This window comes from Apostichopus japonicus, chromosome 8 (genome assembly GCF_037975245.1).
Source record: "Apostichopus japonicus isolate 1M-3 chromosome 8, ASM3797524v1, whole genome shotgun sequence".
NCBI classification, from domain to species: domain Eukaryota; kingdom Metazoa; phylum Echinodermata; class Holothuroidea; order Aspidochirotida; family Stichopodidae; genus Apostichopus; species Apostichopus japonicus.
This window is the reverse complement of record NC_092568.1, coordinates 36,331,278-36,359,249: the sequence shown is the minus strand read 5'-3', so window position 1 is coordinate 36,359,249 and position 27,972 is coordinate 36,331,278. Positions and strand designations below refer to the sequence as shown.

The following is a 27,972-nucleotide window of genomic DNA, read 5'->3' as shown; positions in this document are numbered from 1 at the left end:
AGGATCAGGGAGAGTAGCTGCTCCCTAGTAGGATACATGTATGTGTACTGTGTATAGTTGAAAATATATATTAGTGGTATATACCTGAGCTGTCACTGAAAACGAAGGCGCAGCACGTATGCACTTAGAATCCGCGGAGTAACCTGCTGTACCCGTCAAGGCAGCAGTCGATGAGTTTACGCTATTTATTAATGTAGACCGAACACCGAACAGTAGTAATCATAACATAACAGTGGACTGTGGAGCAAAAAAAAAGGACCATTTGACAACTAGTATATCATGTCAAGAAACTTCTTCAAAAAGAAAGCTTTTATCTCCATATGACAAGATGGCAGGACCTAATGTGCCTTCTAAACCAATAGAGACTGGTAAGCAAGTAAAAACATGGAATACTACCAATGCCTAAGATAGCCTAGGCTAATGTTACTTCAAATCACTGTATTTCGTAGGTTGTAACGTTTTGTACTAGGCCTATACTAGCCTGGTCCTAACGACACGTTAGGCTCTGTAGAAAGAGGAGACTAACTTCTCTAGGAGCGCAAGGCCTCTCTTAGAAGCACTGCGAGGTGTACAAGAGTAGGATCTGTTAACTTACGATAAAAGGTACTCCAATGTTAAACCAAAATGTAGTGGCTAATGCCACTAAAGTCAAGAAACTGAAGACGGCTATGAAAGTGTGAGTGAATTGGCACAGCCAAAATTGTTGTGTTAGGCACTATGTAGACCAAATGAACGCAAAGATTTTATTAATCATTAGCTCCTGCTCATATGCATAGGTGAGCTCAGGTGCTCCCAAAGATATTGTGTAATTTTATTCAGGCATATTCAGGCTAATAACAAAAGGCAACTCACCTTTGAGCTTTGATGGCCCTAGTCTTAGTACTCTTAGCTCAACTGCACAACATAACAAGCTAACTCTTCAGTATTTACTCTCACAGCTGGGTTCAAGGGTGAAATTAAGGTTTTGAGGCGTTGGACTAGGAGCCACTTTCTGGCGAATGTGCCTATTTATTCCAAAATCTGTTGTCGTCTTCATTGCAGAAAACTAATGCTCCTTAATCCATTAGTGACCCCATATCAGCTACTTGCTAAGTTAATAGCGATCATTATTGCATTGAATTCTAGGCATAGCTGTCGAATACCCTGCGTTATTGAAACTTAACCAAAATAGGTGTCACGGGCTACGAGGTAAAAGTGGATAAGTGAGAGATGGCGCTAACTTATTTACGGAAACATGTGTATACTTTACTATAAAGAATGACTTCGTAGCCGGTTGGCTCGTAGCCACTAAATTCTTTTAGGGTTAGGGGTTAGGGTAACCGTAGCCCGTTGGATGTCGCCCCAGACCTTACGGTTTACTTAACTTTAAAAACATTTTTGTGTATACTTTACTATATAAAGAATGACTTCGTAGCCCGTTGGCTCTTAGCCACTAAATTCTTCAACCCCCATTCCACAACTTCTGACTTCGTAGCCCGTTGGTTCGTCGCCACTAAATACTTCAACCCCCATTCCACCACTTCTGACTTCGTAGCCCGTTGGGTTTACTTAAAAACAAAGCTAGACCCAGTGGCCCGTTGGATGTCGCCCCAAATCCCCACGTTCCCGTTGGATGTCACCCCACATCCTCAGGCTTTACTTTCCTTTACAGAATGACTGCGTAGCCTGTTGGTTTGTCGGCAACAGAAACAAAAACGGACCAGGTACCCCGTTGGATATCGCCCGTTTTACAAGTATATCATTGTACATTCGAAAAAATATCAAAGTCCAATAATCTTAAGAATACTATAATAGCGCCATCTACTCAAGCACAATATAAGTACTGCGTTGGATGTTGTTCGTCTCCGTCAAATCCACAATCTCGGATCCAGCGGGGTATTCTGCAGCTACTCTGAATTCTACAATCTATTGTGGAACCTTGTTTTATAATCTATGGTATCTCCCACTGGCAATTCTATCAGATAACATGTGCGTTACGCCTTTTTAGAATAGGAGAGGCTGTTGGCAATTGGAAATCAGCTTAATGGCATCCGTAGATATGAATCAAGAAGTCTGGACCAAAACTCCATTGACTTTAGTGTGCACAAAGGTGTGTAATGAAACGTACCGTTTGTACATGCTTAATGTATTGGAATGGATGATATCATGATGAATAATTGGTATTATATCTTTGCTTGCTTTGTTGAAGTTTTCCGTTGTATGTCACAATTGTCAAAATAAGTGCCAACAAATATTTGGATGTGTTGGGGAACTGACCAGACACCGTTTACGAATATTAAATGTGGCCTAGTTAGATGTTTTAGAGGCAAACCAGACACAAAATCTTGGGGACAGTTTGCCCGCTGCCTGTTTAATGTACAGCTTGTAGGTGTACCACATTGAGTAGAAGAAGCCTGTTGTACTTGGTATCTGAGATCAATCTGTATTCTGAATACTAGAAAAGTTTCCATCTGGTCATCAGCTACCAATGTGAATATTGTTTGTCATATCTCAATTGCCTTTTGCTATATACTACTTATATTAAAGTATGTTGTTCATCCTGGCTATACCCTACAGCCTAGTGTGTCACTTTCATATAAGATTATTCATGTAGCATCACTGAAACCACTCTGCTTAATTCTTCATTTGATCATCACAACAACTAAACACATGCAGCTTTCCATTTCAGGAAGTTAGTAACCAAATAATGTTGATATTTTTTGTTTTCCAGTACAAATTATACATGCTGAAGTGGATCTCGAATCAGTCATTCGAAAGTTAGCAATTGCGTTAGAAACACATCTCAAGCTTCCAGGGAAGGCAGATTTTGACACCGACAAGGGTAAGTCTAAGATTTACTGTGGTGTACTTTCAACAGTTAGAGGCATGGAAAACCAAAACATTCTACTGAACATTGCAAACAAACTGGTGGTGTTTTGAGGTAGCCAAGTTGCTAATTTTTCTTGACGAACCATTGATAAGAAAAGTATAGTTTGCCAAGAAAAAAAGGAGAAATCATGGGAAGTTAAAAGCCACAATATCTAGATTAATATCCACTTATGAAAGTTTTCAGAAAATTTGCACTGCTGATATATCCCCCACGACCAACCTGTGGATAAATGTTTGGGACTATGACCGGTGCGTTCAAACATGGTCGACAAACTTCGTATCTAAAGTTACTTCGGAACATTGACAGGAAATGGGTTGTTGTCAGGCGCATAGTCAAGGGGGTGGGGCGAAGGGGGCAGCCGCCCCCACCCTGGGGATATTTTTTTGTATGTTTTTTTAATATCGCTAGTAATTTCAAAAGAGAAAATGCTAAGAGCAACTTACAAGGCCTAGGAAGTGCCATTTCCACCGATCTGGGAGGCATTTTCAGCCAAAATTTTCTTTTACACTTCGTGCCAACTCATGGTGGCGCTACGCTTAGATAGTTTGCAATGCCGTATCTATGGCTGTGATAGTTTGCCTAAAGTTTCCCCCCTCCCTTGGTTTATTCCTCGCTACATGCCTGGTTGTTGTTATTTGTAACTCTATTGCATCATGTTTGATTGCCATGCATATCATCAAGTGGAAACATGTAATAAATTAATCCTCTAATCCTTTATTGAACATCTTTTTCATGCAGAATACAAGGCAAGTCACATCATTGATCAGTTAAAGGGAGTGATTGACCAGAGAACATATTCAGTGTTCTACATTACGGATGCTCTTCTCAAGTTATTCAAGGAGGATAGGAAACTGCAAGGAACATTGAAAGGTACGTTCGGGTAATTTTTTGTTTGGTTTTATATCTACTGTACATATAATGTGGTAAATGTGGTCGTTGTTGTATCAATGATGTAGTTTCTCTTCGCGTTTGATGAAGTAGCCTAATATTCTGTCAGTATAGAATGTGAACATGAAGGTTAATTTTCTGGCAGCAGACGACATGACATTCAAAACTGGGACAGAAATGTTCCTTACTACCGCTTGTTGTCTCGTTCTTAACCCCGGAAGTGGTTGTTATAAGGTGACTTTTTTTTAATGTGAAAGATATCCAACAGGGAGGGGGGGAGGGGGGCTGGTGGGGAAGAAGTTTGGCCTTAAAAACAAGACACACATATATGCCACCTTGGACAAATCTAGCACCTTTTCTGCAACCATGAAAGTTGGTGGCCTTGACATGTTTTGACAAAAGGTACATTTATTTAACACTCACATAGGAAATGTTTAGTCCCTAAAAGCCATTTAACAGCCTACAACGTGGTTGACTACAATTAGCTTTGACAGCAAAAATCAAACAGCACTTGTTTTTCACAACGTTCATGACCCATTTTCTGAACGTTACCGTTTGAGAAACACTACAATGACAGTTTTGCTATTTTTCTTTACATAGGAAGTCACCCTCTGGGGAGCTGCTTTGCGTAACTTGCTTTTTCAGTGCATTTGCAGCCTTTGGTAGTATTTGCCTATGCGTTTATCTTTTACACTTCACATTTTTTTCTTAGATCTTCTGAAGAAAAATGCAAAGCTTGGAGGAGGTTCAGGCAAGCCAATTGCAATTCTGTGGGCAGTAATAAGTGATATAAATCTAGTGAAAGCTACTCTCAACATCAAGTACAAGAACTTGAGTGAAAGTTTCGCCCATGGCGTGTCAATGGGTGCTTTTGCTCCGACTGATATGGGTAACCTTGTGGAAGCTGTTCAGAAGATATGGCTAGGTGAGTGAAAACTGTATGCGACTTTGAAGGCTTTGGCTCTTGCCAAACTGCAAGCACTTTGATTTTGTAACCTGCCTTTATCTCAAGATTTATCTCAAGATGGGAAGCTTGGGCAGACCTCTAATTTAGCTTGTAGAAGTACCACATTGAGTACAAGAAGCCTATTGTTTTTGGTCGAAGTCAAAGGTAATTTGGGATCACCAGGGGTCAAATTGTTACAACCTTGTAAACACGATATCTCAAGATGGGAAGCTTGGGCAGACCTCTAATTTAGCTTGTAGAAGTACCACATTGAGTACAAGAAGCCTATTGTTTTTGGTCGAAGTCAAAGGTAATTTGGGGTCACCAGGGGTCAAATTGTGAAAACCTTGTAAACACGATATCTCCAGATGGGAAGCTTGGCTATTAAAGCCAAGGAAGACTTTTGTTTTTGGTGGAGGTCAAAGGTCATTTAGGGTCATAAAATGTCAAATCATGAAACCCTTGTAAACATGTTCACCCTCATTATATTTTACGTTAGATTCCTGAAGAAAACTGCTTATGTTAAATCATCGAAACCAAGTTGCATATTTGCATTCTGGTTGTTGTTCTTCTTTGTTATGCAGGGGATGCTGCAACTCTTCCTAGTGCCTTTCCAGACCCAGAACCAGTTGATGTACCCCACCGGAGCAGCAGTTGCACAGACATAGGAAAGGACCTCGGTGTCGTCAACGAATTACCCTTTCCTGGCCGTAAGTATATCATAATTTTTTAACTTCAGAATTTCAGAAGAAATTACTAGTCATAACTAGTTGTTTTTTAGAAGTTTCGCAGATGCCTGCTAAGCAGCGTTAAATAACTGGCTTCCAGCCTGGTATATGTATATATACCTGTGTTTATCTTGAACCATGATGTTATCTTTTGGAATTATCTGGATTGGAATTAATTTTAATCCCCGAAGAGATTTATCTTTATATGTTAGAATAAATTATTCCCTGAAAAAATGACAGTAGTTTGCCACTTTATCAAAACTAGGATTTTATAAGCTAGAGCAGTGCTCTATTAGCTAGAGCAGTGCTCTATAAACTAGAGCAGCAATGCTGCAGAATCTCCATACTACTGACGACGTGCTTGTACTTTGATCCGATGTGTATCAGTTGAGACGGTTTTTCGGAGGTGGAAGTTTACTTTAGGCAAGTTTGTTAACAGACATCTTCAGATGATTGGAAATTATCTGTATTGGAAATCATCTCGATGATCTTTGATAAACGAAAGAATAATATAAAGCAGGTGTTCTTATTCTTAATGAACAGAATAAATGGAAATTAAGTTTGTCAGTTTCTCTCTAGTACAACTGCACACAATTGATGTACTTAAATTATGGTCTATACCATCCATGTATATGTATACATGAAATCACATCATTTATGAATTCACATTACAGCATATGCAAAAGAATGTGATAGGTACTGCCATGCACATGTTTCCCAAGCAGTGAAAAATAAAGAGGAACAAGTGTTAGCCATAGAAGATAGTTAAGAAGGACCAGGGCCTTCTCCAGTAGTATTAATGAATGGGTTTTAATAATCAGTAGTATTAATAGTGCATACCATTAGTATAACAGAACCACACTGTAAGTGATGCTAGTTCCACCAACATCCCAACTTGTGTAACTGATCTCTCTTGTTTAACATCTAACATAGATCTACCAAAGCAAATTTTTTTGAACAACAAATGGAAATAATGGCATCTATTCTCTCTTCTGGTGTGGCATTGATGGTTCCACAAATTTTGAAAAATGTAGATACCTAAGCAAATCTTTGTACAACATGCACTTAACATTAATAAGCAAAACAATGGTGTTTATTTATATTTTACCTGTTCTGAAGTGATATTGACATAAACGAATGTTCATCATTTCTTCATAGTCTCCATCGTTTACTTTGGCACTGGTCAACTGGAGATTGTGACCCAGTTAGCAACCCGCCTCATGATATACATGCGTGAAGAAGCATCGCCCCACTATTTCACATTCTTCAAGTCTGGTGAGTTGGCCATTTTGTATTCAAAACACAATACTTACTAAAGCAGTCGTTTCTCGTAGTAATGTTTCTCGGCATGGAAATATATATTGTGAAGCAACGCAGTGCAAGTACCTTATCAATCGTTCATCAGTGTCCAGGGCTTGAAGCATTGGGCAATTTACTGGCTAAATGCCATTGAATTTTGCCAAAAATTGTAGTTTGCATGATTGAATAATTCCTTTAAGTAGTTGTTGGGGTATAATTGCTCTAATTAAGCAATAGGAGATGCTTTACGGCTGTTTCATCCAACCTGTTCTATCATTGCTGTGCACTAAGGCTAGCGCATCTAGAGGTCTCAGGAATTTGTAGACTAGCTAGAAGGTCTGCATAAACTACATCAGTCGACGTTTATTGTTAAATGGTTAATGCCTCTTGTGTTATTACGGACCAATCACATGTTGCTTGTTTCTTTCAAGTATGGAATACTTCTTTTCAACTTTTGTTGAGACAGTTCCACTAAATTCAACACGTGGGTGGTCTACTCGCTAGCTGCTTAAGAGTACAAAGGTCAAGTTTTGTAGCAATGGAAGCGTGCAAGTACGCAATGCGGAGAGATTACATAGGCTATGCAGTACAGTGTGCACATGTAAAGCTAAATAAACGCAGTTGACACAAGGGTGGTCAACTTACGAGCTGCTCAAAAGTACAAAGGTCAAGTTTTGTTGCAACGTGGAAACGTGCGAGTAAGCAAGGCGGAGAGATTGCTTAGGCTATGCAGTACAGTGTGCACAGGCAGGGTTAGTGAGATATTTTCACCAAAATTTACCCTTAAGTACATCAAGATAGAAGGGAATATCACCAAATGATGCACTTATGGAAATATACAAATGAATTTTTTCTCTGCCTATCAGTACGTCAAAATTAAAATGTAACTGAAAGTAGAGAACTATGTTTGTGATTTTACAAATTTCTAGACAGGGTAGTAATTCTTTTTGGTCGGTTCCCATCATTAATAACATAACCTCATATGATTTAGCAGATATTATTGGCATGCTTTTTAAAGCCTGTACTACGGTAACTGATGTGTATTGCAAAATAGGAAATGTGCCTGTGAGAACTTGATTTAAGTCGGTAGATTTTTTGAAGCACTGGCAGTTTTTAGCAAGCGGCTTTTAGTGTAAAATTTTTGGCCTGGTTTCAAAACATACACAAAATATTTCACTCCCGTGTTCCATGCCTCCCACCCTCCCCATCCCCCCCACACACTACACCAAGAAGAAACTGCCTTGATCTGGTCCAGAAAAGATTTGTGGTCGCATCGCTATGGTGAAGGAAGATTGTTTATAAAAATCATAGGCCTCAATCAGCTCATGGTAATGGAAAGTGCACTCTAGATCAACCCTTTGTACAGCAGCAATATAGTTTGCTTTGAAATATTTGTGACATGCAGTATGAACAAAGTTAACAAACTTACCTGATTATTTTGCCTAAACAGGTAAAGATGACTCCGTTAAAAAGGTTATGATGCAGATGAAGGGATTAAGCAGTGGACATTTCAGGGTGGTGCTTATCCTATCAAAGGAACTCCTTGAACTTCTAAAAGAGAGTGGTGAACTTGATGAATTTGGTAAGTTGTTATTCAGCCTCTGACTGGCTCAGAAATAGGGTACAATTCAACCGTTGAATATTTAAATATATACAATTTATCACTATTATTCATTGTCATTGTCATTGTCAATTAATAATAAGATACCTCTTTTGTATAGTAATTCTGCTGCACTTCTGATGTGCATGTGAAGGGTTTATCCTATCCTATCAAAGGAACTCCTTGAACTTCTGATGACTTCATTGTGTATATATATATATCTAATATACCATGGCTTCATTTACCAATACATTTCTACTGTGTCTGTCTGCTGTATCTGAAATAAGTTTAACACCAACCAGCTTTTACAGGGTTACCTAATTCTGATGAATCTGGTAGGACTATGACATTAATATGTTTTTATTTTGGCAGGGAGGATATGTGCAAGAACCAGTGGCATGAAGCCTCCTCAAGTCACGTTCCTGACGGAACGTATATTGCTTGAAGATGTCCAGGGGTATTCCAGGAGCCTGGGGGTAACGATCACGGAGAGATGTTTTCTGGATATAGATCCAGAGAAACTAGATGAGTTAGCATTTAATCTGAAGCAGATCTTTGATGGTGAGTCTTTCTCTGCGTGCAGTCTTTAAACTCCATGTTTATACTCTTGTTATCAGAATAACACCCAACTTTTTGTTGTCTGCAGTTACACTTAAAATGTTCCTCTGTGAAATTTGGCACGGAATCACAAAGTGGATTGGCTTTCTGGGCGATGTGAGCAATATATATTCCAGCCACCTTGAATCTTGTTTTCACTTTGCAAAAATAACCTGAGATCCTGCAGCAATGCTGCTCTAGTTTTGCAAATGCTTCTGACCAACAATAGAGTGATAATGTCATATGATTTGTTGGCAAATTGAGTTGTGAAATATTTTTTTTATAGTGTCTTTCTAAATCATATTTGTGAAGTAAAGTAATACTTTATGAAAAAATATATAAACACTGGATTTTAATCATGTATTATCTGCAACAAAGGTATGAAGTTGTTCACACGTTGTATCTCTCTGTTAGATGGGAGGAGAGCGGAACCAGTAGAAGACGAGGATCTCTCCTGGCGTGAAACAAAGAAAGAACACATTAACGACAAAAGACGTGTGGTTATCAGCAGTGGTGAGTCCCTTGTCATGCCCGACGATTTTAATGCCACCGGTCCTTCGCTTACATCCGTAATTAATCGGCAGCTTACAGATCCACGACCGATCGATGCCATTGATGATGGCGACTCGCCTAGGAGTGTCCCCGCTGGCCACTTCAGTGTTGGAGACAGTGCATGCGGTGCTACAGACATGGAACAGAGGAGCGATACTTTCTCTAGATATTACGAGAAACAGGAGAAGACAACAAAGACTGATCCATGTCCAAGCGACGGCGGAAAGGCGCATTCCGAGAACGGTTGCACTGTCGCCTTACCGAAGATTGAAAACAGTCACGATAACTTCAGCCTAGATTCACCGGGGTCTGCCAAAGGTGTCGCTGATAAGCCCCATTCGCTGAAAAGCAAATCAAATTCTGTATCCTTTGCAGACAGCCGTACATTGCATCAACTTCCAACGAAACAGCAAGAGAGTATCAGTGGAAAAGGAGGACCTCTTCACAGCAAGGAGACTGCCACATCATCAAATGCCCCTCCCAACTATGACGGAGATGCCATGGCCATAAAACCCAATCAGGTCCCACCTCATACCCATGGCTTCCATCAGAACCACCAAGGAGCACACAAGCACCCACCAATGGATCACCTACAAGGACGGCATGAGGTGCAACCAAACCACAGACCACATTCCAACCCTCCTGTGGGTGAATTTATGTCACTGTTTGCGCAAAGTCCTGAATTTCGAAGTAAGTAACTAGCTTGAGTACTACCAAGACAGAAATATGCATCTGAGTTGGGTTTGGTTTCAGTGGGTGGGTTGGGGGGGGGGGTTATTGTAGACAAATAACCAATTTGATTACATTTTACCATTGTTATCTGGAACTGGTATTACAATTATTGAGATATCGTCATACTGGTACTGGTACAGTGTTCCCTTCTTCTATGTGTTACCTCTTGGGCCACATCCTGTGGAATCTAGTCATGCTACAATATGGTGTCGGGATTATTTGGTTAGTTACTTTAAAAGTGCAAGTTGAGGTCAGAGAAGTCCTAATTCCTAAATTATTTTTTCGTCTGGTTAGTGATTATCAATCTCCAATATTCAGATTTGTTGGGTACCTCAATTTTAGCATGATGACCTTTGGTTGAAATACATTATAACACTGAGTTTCAGACTGAGTCATAAAAACCTTTCAATCACAAATCTGGTGTAGGCCCAGTGCCCAAGCAAGGAGCAACCTGGCCCCGGTTCAGCAATAGAAATGGGCCCAAAAAGGAGAGAGTCCAGTATATTTTTTCTGGTTTTACTTAAAATTTGGCTCCTCTAGACCCCTAGATATGGCACTCTCAGATTTTCTGTTTGAGAACTGCAGGATTTCGTTTTTCACAGACCTCCCAGCGAAACCTTTGAAAAGCCTTTTTTTTCTTCAAAAAAAGCTCTTTAGCGTTCAAAAATACTCCTTAAAACCTTTAAAAACCTTTATTTTTATTTTAGGTTACATTTTTTATTTTTCTTAAAGATTTAGTGTAGAGTAGAAATATTGTATTCAGTCATGCTAACCATTGCCAGGCATCATTCATGCAGTGGTACAAAACAGACTCACAAACAATAGATAATGTAAGTCAGGTAATTTAAATTAGGGCCATAGATTATGTAAAAATAGGCATAGATGGTGGGTATGTTACAAATGAACTTCATTTTGGACCTTTAAAATTCTTTATTTTCATGTGTGAAGCATATAGAAACCTTTATTTCTTCATTTACAACCTTTAGAAATACTTTTATTTTGCTGAAAACCCGCTGGGAGGTCTCATGTCATAGTTTAGAACAAGTCTGAAAGTTGGCACTTTGAGGCAAAGTTTGTCGTCTTTAATTTCTGTGTTGATTTTTTCTCTTTTCAGGTCAAGTTTTGACATTTCTAAACCATCCAGGTAATTATGGACAAAAGTGTGAGCTTTAGCTATGAAGTATAAGAAGGGGAAAAAATGAATTACAAACTTTCCATGAATTTTAACAGCAATTATAAGCTGGTGCTTGGGTCGTCATTTCATTTACATGGGAAAATGAAAGCTCATACCCATATTCAAAATGATAACATGCAGCTCTTCAAGTTTGTGCTATAGTATACAAGAACTATTTTCTTGCTTTTTGTGAAGGTGTACCGGTGTATGGGGAGTGGGTGGGGAGGGGAGGGGGTGGAGAGCAGAACATAACTTGTGTATTAAGGCCCTGTATTCATTGGATGTTATGGAAAACAATGTGGGCTAGCTTCTTTAAAGGGATATCCAAGCAGCAGACGAAGTGTTTCTCTCTGAAGGGTAGTCTTTTAAGAAGATCCTGCTAGGATTGAACCGTCAGGCCCTCTTGCCTTTTACATCTCTTGTAATAGAGAAGATATTCCACATTGTTAGTTGAAAACCCCATCGCAATATCTTACTTCTAACTGGAAGTATGGTTGATTTGATGTAAACATATTTTGACAGGCTAAACCCTTGATTCTTCAAGGGAATGGATCAAAGTGGGTGGACTGTGATGTCATCATCCTGCATGTTCTTCAAAAGATTTTAGTTTTTTTCCCCATTAAATATGTTATTGTTGACATATCCTACAAGTTTGCCACATTTTGGAATGTTTATCTTAGTTGTTGGTGCTCTCTGTAGTTCAAATTTCATAAACGTGTGATTCATTTTGTGGAATGGCAATGACAACAAGATACTTTATTGTGCACAGAAAACAAAACAAAACGAACAAGCCAAGTAAACAGAGCAAACATTGGAATATAACAGAACCTCTGTACTTACATATAGGAGTACACACATGAACAAAATGGCAATGACTTTGTACACAACAAGATACTTTATTGTGCACAGAAAACAAAACAAAACGAACAAGCCAAGTAAACAGAGCAAACATTGGAATATAACAGAACCTCTGTACTTACATATAGGAGTACACACATGAACAAAATGGCAATGACTTTGTACACAACAAGATACTTTATTGTGCACAGAAAACAAAACAAAACGAACAAGCCAAGTAAACAGAGCAAACATTGGAATATAACAGAACCTCTGTACTTACATATAGGAGTACACACATGAACAAAATGGCAATGACTTTGTACACAACAAGATACTTTATTGTGCACAGAAAACAAAACAAAACGAACAAGCCAAGTAAACAGAGCAAACATTGGAATATAACAGAACCTCTGTACTTACATATAGGAGTACACACATGAACAAAATGGCAATGACTTTGTACACAACAAGATACTTTATTGTGCACAGAAAACAAAACAAAACGAACAAGCCAAGTAAACAGCAAACATTGGAATATAACAGAACCTCTGTACTTACATATAGGAGTACACACATGAACAAAATGGCAATGACTTTGTACACAACAAGATACTTTATTGTGCACAGAAAACAAAACAAAACGAACAAGCCAAGTAAACAGAGCAAACATTGGAATATAACAGAACCTCTGTACTTACATATAGGAGTACACACATGAACAAAATGGCAATGACTTTGTACACAACAAGATACTTTATTGTGCACAGAAAACAAAACAAAACGAACAAGCCAAGTAAACAGAGCAAACATTGGAATATAACAGAACCTCTGTACTTACATATAGGAGTACACACATGAACAAAATGGCAATGACTTTGTACACAACAAGATACTTTATTGTGCACAGAAAACAAAACAAAACGAACAAGCCAAGTAAACAGAGCAAACATTGGAATATAACAGAACCTCTGTACTTACATATAGGAGTACACACATGAACAAAATGGCAATGACTTTGTACACAACAAGATACTTTATTGTGCACAGAAAACAAAACAGACAAGCCAAGTAAACAAAGCAAACACTGGAATACAACAGAACCTCTGTACTTACATATAGGAGTACACACATGAACAAAATGGCAATGACTTTGTACACAACAAGATACTTTATTGTGCACAGAAAACAAAACAAAACGAACAAGCCAAGTAAACAGAGCAAACATTGGAATACAACAGAACCTCTGTACTTACATATAGGAGTACACACATGAACAAAATGGCAATGACTTTGTACACACAAGATACTTTATTGCGCACAGAAAACAATCAAAAACAAGAAACAAACTCTATGGTATAAAAAGAAACCAGTACTATACAAGGAAAGAGGTACTTCACACCCAGGCATCAGATTAACAATAAATTTGATTATATTACCTCCCAGTACCTTAAAAGATATCTGTTCTCTCTTTTTCACAGTAGGTGTGCAGCACGGCAATCCACCGGCCATGACCCAACCAGTTCATCCTGCCTCCACTTTTGACGTGAATGGTATGGAAAAAAATGCCTTTTTTTTAAAAACTATTATTTTTTGTACAATTAATTTGGATAGTTTGTAGACCGTCAGAAAACACTGCTATCAGCTTGGATTGTATTTTTGATACCAGTTTTAATCAGTGCGAAATGACCCTTGAAACAGCTGAGGTTTCATCTATAAAAGTGACTGGACCTTGTAGTCTAAATACACAGACCATAAGGGCAGTTCCCCTCAGACGAAACATCCAAACTGAACGGGGCAAAGTTATAACATCTTATCAATGTAGTACAAACTTAGTCCAGGATATGTAAGTGTCCAATGTCATCCAAGGATACTCTGTTGTGTATATGAAGTTAAAGAATATGTTTTTGGTAGATTTTGTGGAATTTGTAGAAACGATGGATTATTAAACATTTTACGTTTAGTTCTGTACTGAGAAGCTGATTCATCCTCAGTTTATCTTTAAGTTAAAGGAGCTCTGAAGTTTAAAAAAGGGAACTGGATGCCATGGACTTCCATTCTCTGATCGGATGTTCCGCAGAAAAGCAAAAACTTGCTTTTATTCGTAAATTAAGTCGTAAATAATTCCTTGATCGCTCGACTTTTTTTCCTTGTCCGTCGCAGCAATTTGGAATTCTTTGCTAATTTTATCAGGATTCTTGGTCATGTCTCCCTCCCCTTTAGCTTGTTAATTATATCATTTTATTTTTCCTTCTGCCCTAAGGTGGCATGTACCCTATGTCACAGTTTCAGATGGCACATCAACAACACCCAGGAAGCAGTTACCCAGGGCAACAACCAGCATCCACCAGCAACTATGGTATGTATTAGCTCAAAGGGACATTCCAGTAGCAGAAATCAACTGTCTCAAAAATGTGTAATAAACGATCTGCATGAACAGCTCAAAGTGACTCCATGATAGCAATTTATTTTTGTTGATAGTATGAATTTGTAAATTGTAGGTTAATTTTTGAGTAACTCATCTGGGGACAGTGAGATTGGCATCATCTTTGCAATTTTGTTTAATAATAAACATGGTTTTGGTTTTAAGTTACAATGTTCCAAATTGTTTTCAATCTGCAGAGGAAAATCATATATATATTTTTTTAATACAAAAGTCTGCTTTTTCAAACATCTTTTGAATGCAGAGTTAATTTGACAGCTAAGGAAACATTCCAATGTATCACATTCACGGAGAAATCTACTAAACTTGTCACATCGTCTGTAATTGCCGTTAAATTGGAAGGAACAGTCAATACATTAAACCAAGGGGCTCTTTCAAAGAAAGGGGCAATGTTTGGAGTTGCATTGACCAGTGCAACTTTTGTGCAATTTTGAACGTATCTGTCTATATTGGTTTGGAATGTTGCTTGTATGGAAATGCCATTCGAGTGACATCAAAAATATGCAACCAGATAATATTTTTAGCAATTGAGCTGATTTTAAATTTAACACAATAGTGTGTTTGAATAATTTGTTGTCCAAAAAAGGGTGACATTTTCTGAAATGTGTCAAATTGCTTACTTTTGTAGCAGTAAGTGAACATTTTTTTTAGAAGAGAAATTTTTGAACTGTAATTGCTCTTGACAAGTGTGCCGTCTGTAAGTTTTGCAAAATATTCCAATTATCAAGATCGGAGAAACGAAGAGAATTGCCATTTCATGAAGTCACTTAATGTACAAAGTTACACTTGAGTCTGCTTCAGATCATTGACACCACTTGCATTCAGTGCATGTTATATTGTAATACCGTTGTTGTTAATGTTTGAGAGATTACCCGGTAACATATCACCAGGTCATCGCCCATCATTGGTTGGGACCAAAATCACCAAACCATATTGGGACAGAAAGTATTGAGGTTGAACCTGGGTCCTCTGCATTTGATTAAAATTAACAATCAGGACGGGAGTATGGATTGGAGTCATAATCAAGTTTGCGTTATAGGATCATTTCAGATATGTCACACATGTGTTACAAGAATTAATATCTTAAAAATCATTATGATGTCCAAATATTCAGTGTCTTAAATTTTTTGTTTCCAACTATTAAACATTCAAAGTTATGAAAAATATATTTTTGTCCACAGCCAATCCTTACAGGATGACGTTAGGAACGAAAATTTATTTTGATACGTTGTAGCACGTTCCGAAATGCTTTGATTAGTCCAGGTCATATTTTCATACCAGTTTTGAGAAACTGCCCTTTTGAGAAACATCTGAGTGTTATGGATAAAATTAGCTGGACTACTTAGTCTAATACACAGACCATTAGGGTCAGTTCGACCTCAGATAAAACACAAAACCTCATAAGACTTTTATGGCCTTGAATAACTTGTTTTAGGAAAGCGTTAAAAATCTGTGAGGGACAAAATGGTGGTATTGAATGCGATGGGAATCGTGCGAGAGTGCTCTATTGTTGATATAAAGTTAACAAAAGGCGTTTTGGTTTAAGAGTTATTATAATTGATATAATAATAGATTAACATTGACAAAAAGAGTTGGCAGCATCTCTTCAAGTAAGCCTTAGAGGAACATTTAGCATATTTTATAGGTCAATACCTTTAAAACCAATATAGCTATAGAAAAATTGACTAGCACTCAATTTTTCCATTGCCTTGGACAAAAACGTTTCAAAACAAACATTCTACTCTGATATCACCCATTAAATGTCTTCTGAATTGTTTCCCAATCCTCTCCGTAGCTCAAAGGGGAACATACGCTGCTTCTCAACAACAACACCAACAACAACCATTAAATGCAGTTCATCCCGCATCTACAATTCAGAGTGGTATGTCTGATGCTGTTTCTTTGTCCAATATATAACTATGCTATTATCTAGACTTTCTAAAACTGACCGGTGGAGAATTCAGTCTGCCTTGTTTAGAACAATCAATCTTCCTTCTTTGTTCTTTCATCAACAAATCCTAACGAAGAAAACAATACTAGCGTGTTGGACTACCCATTATTCAGTTTCCATTAATGTAATACATGAATTTTTAACAGTTGCATCCTATAAGTTAGGGGCGTCGGAGCCGACCAATATTCACGGCGCCAAAAAAAAAAAAGTAGGATTAAGGTAAAAAAATGGCAAAAAATAATCTGGGAGGTATACTTTTCAATAATTTTCAATAATGATGACGGCAAGTAGGCTAAATGTGACTACTCTGGCATGGCAGGGGTCATGTTTTCAAGCTCTGGAAGTGCCATTTCCTGCAATCTGGGAGGCATTTTTTCAAAATTTTCTCCATTACTCTATGTGCCAACCAAGGTGGCGCGTAGCGTAGTTTGACCTACCAAACGTCCCCCCGATAATTATGATAGATGGCCACACTCTGTTCTGCCGTACCAATCCCAAATAGCTTCCGACTCCCATGTAAGTTGACCCATGTTTTATTTTATATTGGTTGTAGGTCCGAGCACATTCATGCATCACCCTCTACCACAACAACAACAACAACAACCTCAAGGTTTCCTCCCAACTCAACCATCTCCCATCCCATCCAATGGTAAGTTCATGGCTTAATTTTATTTCTATGAATATGAAGTTTTATCATTTTGGAACAAATTTAAACAAATCCATAATTTGGAACAAACTTGGAGGAACAGACCAATAGAAAGGACATATAGATACCAGTAGGATATTAGCTTAGGCTTTCTGATCTAGATAGAGCACCGTAGATATGTACTAGACTGGAGCAAAAGTAACTTTCTTAGATAGAATGGGATTCGAACTGTTGACCACAGGATGTCCAGCCATTAGTTGCAATCCCCTAGTCACCATTTCTTTGTTTGGAGGCCACTTGTAACTAGAGAGTACACTGCATTATTTATTGGCTGCATCTCTGAAAGCGGCCGGCAAGGGAATTCAAAAGGAAATCATGTTTTTTGTTGTGTTTATGGACAAATAAATCAATAACAGAAAACTGACTGGGAAATTAAAAAAAGTTACGTTGAAAAATAGCAAAGATAAAAATTGTCAAGAGCGGGTTTTGGAACTAGCGAACACACCAAAATTCTGCCCCCAAAATCCTTTGCTCTTTTTCGTATTTGTTTATAATTTCTGGCAGTTTTCCTTCTGTTGATATATCAGACTTAAGAAAGTTACTGTATTGCAGATTTTGTTCATTGCTATAACCCTGCCCTTAAAGCATACCAGGGACCTTCCTACCAATGTGATGCATGTACAACCTACCTCCTTCCCCTTTTCCTTCCCCCTCCTCCTCCCCCCTACCTTCCTCCCCCTTCCCCCTCCCCCAACTGTCTGTTCCCTCCCCTAAGTCTGCCACAGAAACTGTTGACACAGGGCTAATTTACAGTTGAGTGAGTATACCTATTGCCTGCAATATAAACACCAAGTGGTCCAGCACAGAGAGTATCCCATGGCCGTTGAAAGTATCTAGTACTCTGCGCCGTAGAGAGCAAGCAAGTCTGTTTGCTTTTATCATGGAAGCTTATACACATTGGGGGTTCTCAATTAATTCTGAACAAGAGCCAAAGAGAGATATTGGATGGAGCAAAATGATATTACTGAAGCAAAATGTCACTTCTGTATCTCAGATCGAGCAATGTGTAAGATGGGGGCTCAAGCCTTAGACCTTAAGTGTCCACAAACCTGATATGGGCTGGACGGGCTCTCAAACCTTAGACCTTAAGTGTCCACAAACCTGATATGGGCTGGACGGGCTCTCAAACCTTAGGCCTTTATATCCACAAACCTTCTATGGGCCGGACAGGCACTCAAGCCTTAGACCTTTCGTGTCCACAAACCTGATATGGGCCGGATGGGCACTCAAGCCTTTGGCTTTAGGTGTCCACAATCCTGATATTGGCCGGACGGGCACTCAAGACTTAGACCTTTAGTGTCCACAAACCTGTTATGTGCCGGATGGGCACTCAAGCCTTAGACCTTTAGTGTCCACTCACCTGATATGGGCTGGACGGGCTCTCAAACCTTAGGCCTTTAGTGTCCACAAACCTTATATGGGCCGGACAGGCACTCAAGCCTTAGACCTTTAGTGTCCACAAACCTGATATGGGCCGGACGGGCACTCAAGCCTTTGGCTTTAGGTGTCCACAAACCTGATATTGGCCGGACGGGCACTCAAGCCTTAGACCTTTAGTGTCCACAAACCTGATATGGGCCGGACGGGCACTCAAGCCTTAGGCTTTAGGTATCCACAAACCTGATGAGTGCAAGATTGAGGGGATTTGCTTTTCAAGGACCACATTGAAATATTCCTGGGGCAACCTATTGAGAACCCTTGATATGTACACCAACCTCCTCATACCATCTGATTTAAAACAAACAGATTAGAGCCTAATTTGGAGGTTTCGACAGAAATGACTTTTAAAAATGTTTAAATGGCGCTTACACAATGAGCAGCGTGTAAAGCATCTGCGATATAGACTTTTACACAATTCTAGCTACTAAACTTCATTTATGTCAAATTGGTTTTGTTCAAATGTAAATGTGTTAGACTATCCAGCAATTTGGAAGTAGCAAAACTGTTTAGGCTTAAACATATTTCCTTTTTCCTTTTTTCACCATCGTCAGCTGCCCGCCCGAGACTTATGACGTCACAATCTGTGCCAGGTATGTCACAGTCATTATGTGTGTATACCACCTCTAACTTCTGTCTTCCTGCAGTACTTGTTTTGGCATTGTTGTCTTTGATTCATGTCTGGTAGTCATGGTAACGCATGCCAACTCATTGCATTATGCTACGTGATTTACACCAACTCGTCCCATTCCTCCTCCAGATTCGCTTGAGTTCCTTACTCAGTGTTCTGTTTGTCATGATGAATCCACCTATAGACATTAATTGCATAATTTTACTAGAAGTAGATTACCACATTCCACTCCCCTTCACCACCATATCCCCCTCACTACCCTATTCCACTCCCATGCAATACCATTAATCCACTAATCTTCACTACCATATTCCACTCACCTTCATTACCATATACCACTCCAATTCATTATCATTTTCCACTCCCCTTTATTACCATATTCCACTCCTCTTCACTGCCATATTCCACTCCCCTTCACTACCATATTCCCTCTCCTTCATGACCATATACAACTCCCTTAATTACCATATTCCACTCCCCTTCATTACCATATTCTACTCGCCTTAATTACCATATTCCACTCCCCTTCATTACCATATATTTCAGGCAAACTAGATGATTGTCAACAATTAGTTGACAGATCATCCAGCTGTTTTTAACTCTTTTATGAAACTGAAAGGATGGGGTAAACTCACCTACTTGAAAAGGTCCAGAGGAGGGCTACTAGGATGATTAGTTCCTTAAAGTTCATGTTTGCTAATAGTAGTTGTACCAGAGGTCATTGTCTTAAACTCCAAAAGTCACAAAGTAGGAGTAATATTCGGCATAACTTTTCTTCTAATAGGGTTGTGAATGAGTGGAACGGTTTGCCTGAGAAAGTTGTACTTGCAAGTAGAGTGAATGGGTTAAAGAATGCTTTGGACAAGCACTTTAAGCATTGTAATCTGGTCTGAATGTTTGTGTCTTTTTTTCTCTCCTGTAGGGTCCTTGATGGGGACTTGAATGTTCCTCCTGATCCTTTTTTTTTTCTACTAAACTAAACTAAACTAAACTAAACTAAACCTACTTCTTTCTCCATTCCTTGATATTTGGCACTCAGAGTTGGGACACATTCCTTCCGACCAATCCAGCAGTATGCAACTGACAAAGCTGTCACCACAGGTAAAGCATAAACTCTGTATGAAGCTCAATAGCAACAAAGTATGTGCCCTTAACTGGAAGCACTTTGCCGAAGAGATTGGAGTGACCTCCGACGAGATTAGCGTCTGGGAGAATTTAAAAGACTGCAATTACATGGATAAGGTCTTTGAGTGGATCCAAACAAATTTGGAAGACTACACCGTAGCACAGTTCAAAGAAGTAGCCATCAAGTTTGAGAGACCCGATGTCGTCAAAATACTTGCAACTATTCAATAACAAGTAAATTATTACGTTTATTTGTTCTTTTAAACATATTCCTTTGATTGATATGCCTGTAAAAGTAAAAAACAGGATTTATTGCAAGAGGGTCGTCCTGAAATTTTTACAGTCACTCAAGGGAAGGGCAAAAAAAAAAAAAAAAGGGGGAGAATGAAACATTTGTCAATACCGGTGGTCCCGATACCAACCCAAATCAATTATTTTTATGTGAGCGTCCATTCGAGGGCAGATTAGCAATGCTTTACAAATAAACACATGTAGAAAGGCATAGGTGGGTTAAATATTGAATACACCATGACAGTGGCAAAAAGGACACTTCAAGGGTTTCGGTAATTTGAGGCTAATAAAAGGGCACCAAACTCTCTGCCTGTAAAAAGCTGTCATTCAAGGTTGTTCTCAGAACAACCAATATATTTTGTTAAACTGTTGTTCTTTGTCATGGAAGAAAGAATACCTTTCTTTAATTCAGTTATGACTTCCATCATACGTCATTCTCGTGGAATGATCGTATGAAGGAAGTCTTATGTTGTCTGAGGATCAACCAGCGAACATGTCAAAAGACTCTCCCTTGTTTTTGTTTTTCTGTGGGTTAATACAGACTCAGCTAGAACTTCCATTATACAATCTTCTTATTGGGCAAGAGTTTGGATGAAAGAAATCTTTATACTTGATACTTTGATCAACCAGGGAAGATTCTTGTGAGAAGAAAGCAATTTCTTAAGGGTCTCTGCTTCTATCACTTTCTAGTAAAACAATAATCAAAATAGGAATAATGATGAAGCCTTGAAGTTGGAGTCATGTCTGAGGCTAAATCGTAAATTTTCCTCCAGTTCCCACAGGATGATTTTGAATGTGATAAAGTAAATAAAAAAATTAAAAAATTGGTGTTCTTTGAGAAAGCCTGAGAGTTGTCTTACATAATAATGTTTAACCAGACCTGTGGTTCCAATGTTAGATTTCTCTATTTACAATATAGCAGCCAGGAAACATCCCAGTGGTTAATCTACCCGCCATGGTAAAGAAAGAAATAGGAATATTACTTAATGCAGACGTCATGAGCTCCTACAACTGGATCCATTTTGCCGAACAAATTGGCGTCCGGATGGAAGTGAGAAACGTCTGGAAGAGATTCAACGACCCGATGGAGAACTTGTACGACTGGATCAAGATTCACAAGGAGGAATTTGCAGTCTCAGAGTTTAAAAGTATTGCCGCAGAATTTGAACGACGTGATGTCGTCCGATTCCTAGAGAAGCATGGGTTTTGACCCTTTATTCAAGTTTTGTCGAGGTGAGGAGTTCCTGTACGATAGAATGGTCGTTAGATTTCAGTGCTGACAAGGGTAAATGGAATCACAGTATTACAAATATACACAGTATTACGTATTGCACGTAACAAGTTATGGTTACTTATCATGTGTAATAAAGATAGGAACCGCAGTTACTCATCTGTGTTAGCTATTGAGAGTGTTTAAGGAGAACTTAAGAAAAATATTCTGTCTCTTTTGAGGTCTAGAGATTGGTGCGACTATTGGGTATTGTTATTCTGGACTTGGCCTGAACCTGGTTCAAACGATACTCTCACATGCACACTGTCATATGTGGGGTCCTAGTATATGATAAATATCCTTGATGGGTTTGTTGAGTTTAAAATCATTCAACTGGTATCGCTCAGGTTGACATAAAAAGTCACTTTCATAGCTACAAGAGGTGGGAGAAGGGATACGGGCTAAGGTTTGGAATGATATCACGTATGATTTGTGACAACCATTGTACAGCCACAAGTGGAAGCCCATTGTATCGCTCATGTTGACATAAAAAGTCACTCTCATAGCTACAAGAGGTGGGAGAAGGGATGACACAGGGGCTAAGGTTTGGTATGATATTACGTATGATTTGTGACAACCATTGTTATTGCAGTTACGGTTAGTTCTGTTGCCAATAAGCAGTGTCGAAGAATGTCTTACATCTGTCTTGACCGTCCTATGTTGCAGAAAAAGTCACTTGGTAGGCACAAAGTGAGGCTTGGGATGTTAAATAATAAGTTTTAGTGTCGCTATGAGGGACTATGTCAAAAGTCTGATGCAGAGGGCAGTATTGTAGTTCGTTGAAAAGTTAATTCATCAGCTGTAACTTTTCTTTTGTTATAATAGCCTGGGATTATCAATGAATATAGCAGCATAATGGTGTGTTTTGGTGTTGTTATAAAAGAACACTACTATACCACAACCAAATTATGCAACGGAAGAATTCAAATTACTATTTTGTTTTAACCTCAGATAAAACTCGTTTGCAAATTATGATTAGTGTTTCCAAGTTAAAATGTTTGAAGCATGGAGACCCTCGACAGTGAGTTTGGGAGGAATTTTTGGGGTGATTTACTTCATTCTTGATTGAATGCTCAAAGTATTTTAGATTCATGAATAAGATATTCCATATAATAAAACTACTGGAAAAAAACAACATAATTTGAACCTGAAATGAGAGAAAAATGTGCATGTTTATTTCTTGCCAATCGTTCTGAAATGTCTTTTAAGGACTTTGTTAATGTGTTATTTTACTGCTATGTCTAATTGTTAAATGTAATGTAGTTATAGTGAGAGTGTCGGTAAGGAAGGCTGAGGCCTGGTGTTGGGAACGACAGAAGATAAGAGCAAATGCTAGCCACGAGTGGTGATGGTTTATGGCAAGCCTGATGTGCAAAAATTCGAAAACTCAGTTCATCGCCGATAAACTCATGTTTTCGTTCGAAAAACTCAGTTCATCGACTGATAAACTTTTTTTTGCCCCTTCATGTGCAATAATTTGTTAGTTTTAACTCAAGTTTCATCGAGCCAAAAACTAAGTTTTGAGATAAATAGGTTTTTCGATCAACAGTTTATCAAGCTAAAAACAGGGTTTTCGATGAACTTGGTTTATCAACTTGAAATACAACGTTTTTCAAACTGCAAAACTCTGTTTTTCACTCGAAAAGTGGATTTTTTCGCAATAAACTCTATTTTTCGCTCGAAAAAACGAGTGTATCCGCGATAAACTGAGTTTTACGATTTCTTGCACTTTTGGCTTGCCATAGACGTCGGCTTCTTAAAGATGATCAGGTGTTGTTGTTTCTTGCTTGGAATCTATATCACACAAGCATGAAAGTCTCAACAACTAGGAACATGTTCTTCTTCCTAAGCATGCTACATATTATATACGTTACTAATACATGTGCCTATATTACTAAGCTTGAACAGAATCCCCCCCAAAAGTGCACATACCATGGAATGGCCTTTTTTGTGCTACATGTCTCTTCTGTTTATCTTTTGTCCAATTATTTTTTTCCACAACTGGTTGATTTATATAGTTTATAGTCAGCATCAATGTGTATTATTAAAAGACTAGTCCAGGTCAAAATTTCTTTTTGATAAGGTTAAAGAGGAACATAAACTATGCATTCTGGTGAAATTTGCATTCAATTCCTATGCCTCTCTCTACCCAGGGGTTAAATGGGTACCTTTGAGGTAACTTGTCATTGGGCGCAGTATATAACTGCTGCCGACTGGAGGGATTGTCTCTGGGACAGGGTATCATTGACCAGGGGTATTAACGTCTGTAAAGCGCTTTGAGACCTATCGCTGGTATAAAGCGCTATGTAAAAAGCAAATATTATTATATTATTGTTATCATGTTCAGACATGACATGGCATGGATACTGTTAGCCACTGGGCTACAGCCTCCAAGTCTTTACTTTGCTGGGCAAGGATCTTTCAGTCACTAGTAGGCCAGAGATCCAATTTTTCCCATTTGCAATATGTTTTCATTTTAATTCATTCAAGCGCATTAGTAGCTCCTTGGTCAGTGCATAACCTTGGTAACTGATATTACTTGGGGTGATCAGCATCCTTTGTTTACCTCCAGCTTTGCTTGGGCCTTTTAGAAGGTCAGCATGCATGTATTATTTAAAGACTAGTCCAGGTCAAAATTTCTTTTTGATACGTTAAAGAGGAACATAATCTAAGCATTCAATTTGCATTCAAATCCTATGTACCGTTTTTGAGATATTGACAGTTGAAGTTGCCTCCTTTTGTACCAAAAGTGGACTTGGAGCAAAAAGGTGTGACATCATTGTTGCACACTGATACATACTGTTTTTGCTTTCCTTTAAAATTTATGTCTAATTTTATATTCCACAATTGGATGCATCCATAATGTGAATGTACCATAGGTATTGGTATTTTATAAACTTCACATCTCCTTTAGACAAACTAGTAACCCTATCCAATCCAATCCAAGGTCAAATCAATAGACTGAAAAATAAAGAAAAAACAAAAAAATTATTTGTCAGTGTGCAACTATGACATGACACCTGTTTGCTTCAAGTTCACTTTTGGTAGAATATCAGATAACTTCAACCGTCAATATCTCAAAAACTGTACATAGGAATTGAATGCCAATTTCACCAGAATGCTTAGATTATTTTCCTCTTTTACATATCACAAAGAAAATTTGACCTGGACTATTTTTTTCATTCAGAAAGTGCTTGTAAGAGAAAGTTTCAAAACAATTGGTGAATCGCTGTTGCCTAGTTGGTGTGTTTGATAAAAGAAAGCAGTGGCATAGTAAAGCTACCTTATTTACAATATATTGTAAGTTTCACATACTGGTCACAACTTGTTTGCTAAAGTGGATTCTCAGTATATGTACCAGAATATTGCAGTTCCTTAAAAAGTGAAAAAATCTCAGCTGTAACTTTTCTTTTGTTAAAGGTCTGGCAACACTTAGAAACAAAAAATCTAGTCATATTTTAAACACCTAAGGTCAATCTTGACTCGTTTGTGAAGGTTTCCGTTGCTAAAATCCATCGATTTCGCAATATTTGAAGACCATTTTTGTGTCATTTTCCATACCAATTCTTTCCATATCAAACCTTTCACAACGAGAGTCACTCCTTAATACAGGTCAAAAAATTTGCATATTAGTAAAAAAACCAGTTGTTTCGTATGTGGAAATGCACATTGATTTTAACTCATTAGTACGTAATTAATTAAGTTTTTGGGTTCAAACTTTTCTGAGTGTATTTAGTTATACCCCAAGAATAATTTTGCAGAGTATGAGGGGAATTCGTCGCATACCCCCCTACCTTTAATTGGGGGAGTACGAACAGATGTCTCTATTGGTGTCGGAAAAAAAAAACGACTTTTTTAAAAACTAAAAAACAACCAAATTTTGCAATGGAATTCAAAAATTCTATTTTGTAAAACATTGAAACATGAAGGCAGTGCCTTAAAGTAACCTTAAAATGACTATTCCAGTAAGCTACAGAAAAAAAAAGGCCCAAAAAAATGATAGAAAAAAAAAACACCTTGCTTTTACAAAGAGAGATGTTGCAATATTGGTTTTGTAATAGAGCAACCAACATCAATTTTCTGAAAGTTGTATAGCATGGAATCATGATGAATGTGACAATGAAAGAGGCTTACGTTGTACCTGTACACAAACACACACACACACATGCAAAGATATACCGTCATGCGTGGAACTAATCCAGTCTTTAATCATGTTATTGATAATTATATTAAAAAAAAACTTAACTTATTCAATAATAAATTTGGGGCATTGGGTACAATGAAAATGATCTGGTTTAGATTTTGAGATTTTGGTTTCTTTTCAGAAATCGTTAGTTACGAATATAACTGCTTGTGTGTCTGTTTTATCAGGTTGAAACACTTTCATTAAGTTAAGAACTTCAATTATTCTATCATCAGCTTCTTCAAAACAATTTTACTGAATATAATCAGTGGTTTTAAACTTTATGTTTTAGCTGCTATGAATTGCAGCTTGAAACCTTTTTTTGTTCTGTTTTAAATTTACTATGTAAGAAATATTATATATGAACACTACTACAGTATGTATTATGAAAGTACTTCAGCTGTTTAGATTTTGCATTTGTTGTCAAACAACGTATGATTGCATATCCAATACACATTTTATTTTGTAAAGGGCTATGCTATATATAATAAAAACCTAAGATGGGCTTTAAGTCAATTCTTCCTGGTGATGGTCCTTTTTTTGTCATTCTGGGAACATTTTCTAAGTTTTAAGAGATATGCCAGTGGCAGATAACATTTTTATTTAAAAACCAAACCTCGATGTCATATCCCTAACACTGGACTTGGTTGATTGAATGTAACCTATTCTGATGTAATGTTTTCAAAGCATGCAATATTTTCTGGTATTTAGAATTTCGTCAGAAGAAACTTTCATAGGAATATTACCAAATGATTCTTAGATCCCCGCTCCCCCCCCCCCTACTCATTTATGTAGGCCATACCCATTCCCAAAAAGCCCCAAACATATGTCAGATCTTTTTTTTTAGAAACAGGTTATACCTGCCCCTCCCCCCCCCCCACCCAGACAAGCATTGAACTCCTACAGATGTCTAGCTTACACCTCTGACTTACTTGTCAGTTTATTTCATCATTTTCGTAGCAACCATTGGCACCTGAAGTATTGGTGGAAGACGTTGTTTTTACAATTTACATGAAGTCATAGGAATAATGCAAGCGCGTAGCCAAGGGGGGGGGCAAAGGGGGCAGCCGCCCCCCCCTTGAGCATATTTTTAATTTTTTTTTTTAATGTTTTTATTATATCGCTAGTATTTTCAAAAGAGAAAATGCTAAGATGCAACTAACAAGGCCTGGGAAGTGCCATTTCCAGCGATCTGGGAGGCATTTTCAGCCAAAATTTTCTTGTACGCTTCGCGTCAACCATGGTGGCGCTACGCTTAGATAGTTTGCAATGCCGAATCTACAGTTTCGCCCCTCCCTTGGCAAATTCCTGGCTACACGCCTGGAATAATGCAGAAAAACTGACATTTCATTGATAATCGGGGATCAAACTATGAGTCCTGCTTTAAAGCAGCGTGCAGGGTTTCATTAACCTCCAAGGGCTGTGACTGAGGACATACTTAACTCCTGTATTGCTTATATAAAAGAAGGAAATGTTGTAAGCTTTAGGCACAATATTATGCTGCAGGCAGTTTAAACTAATTTCATGATTAGTCCAGGAAATGTTTCTCTACTACATTCAATTTTTGAGAAATGACACTGATTAGTTGAGGTTTATCAGTTACAAGTAATCTTATACAGGGATCATTATAGGTCAGTTTCCGCAGATGTGACACAAACTAAAAAATATAAAAAATGGGAAATAGAACTTCAATGGTCTCAAATGACATGTTTA

At 38.1% G+C, this 27,972-nt stretch overlaps 2 protein-coding genes across 5 annotated transcripts in view; one reads left to right on the top strand and one right to left on the bottom strand.

Moving 5' to 3' along the window:
* Positions 1-27,972, bottom strand: part of LOC139971884 (ubiquitin-ribosomal protein eS31 fusion protein) — a 205,163-nt gene that overhangs the window by 22,581 nt on the left and 154,610 nt on the right. The window lies entirely within an intron of this gene.
* Positions 210-26,775, top strand: LOC139971864 (uncharacterized). Of its 4 annotated transcripts, none has more exons than XM_071978647.1 (17): positions 210-368; positions 2,711-2,821; positions 3,608-3,739; positions 4,470-4,682; positions 5,288-5,413; positions 6,590-6,706; positions 8,181-8,312; positions 8,703-8,891; positions 9,342-10,169; positions 11,326-11,355; positions 13,707-13,775; positions 14,486-14,581; positions 16,461-16,547; positions 17,170-17,265; positions 19,314-19,352; positions 20,430-20,491; positions 21,726-26,775. In XM_071978647.1, exons 1-17 carry the CDS (start codon positions 329-331, stop codon positions 22,014-22,016), a joined length of 2,658 nt encoding a protein of 885 aa, XP_071834748.1. In that variant the 5' UTR covers positions 210-328; the 3' UTR covers positions 22,017-26,775. The 4 variants fall into 4 exon arrangements, with proteins under 4 accessions (XP_071834748.1, XP_071834747.1, XP_071834746.1 ...); XM_071978646.1 differs by having other exon boundaries at positions 13,704-13,775; positions 21,729-26,775; XM_071978645.1 differs by having other exon boundaries at positions 13,704-13,775.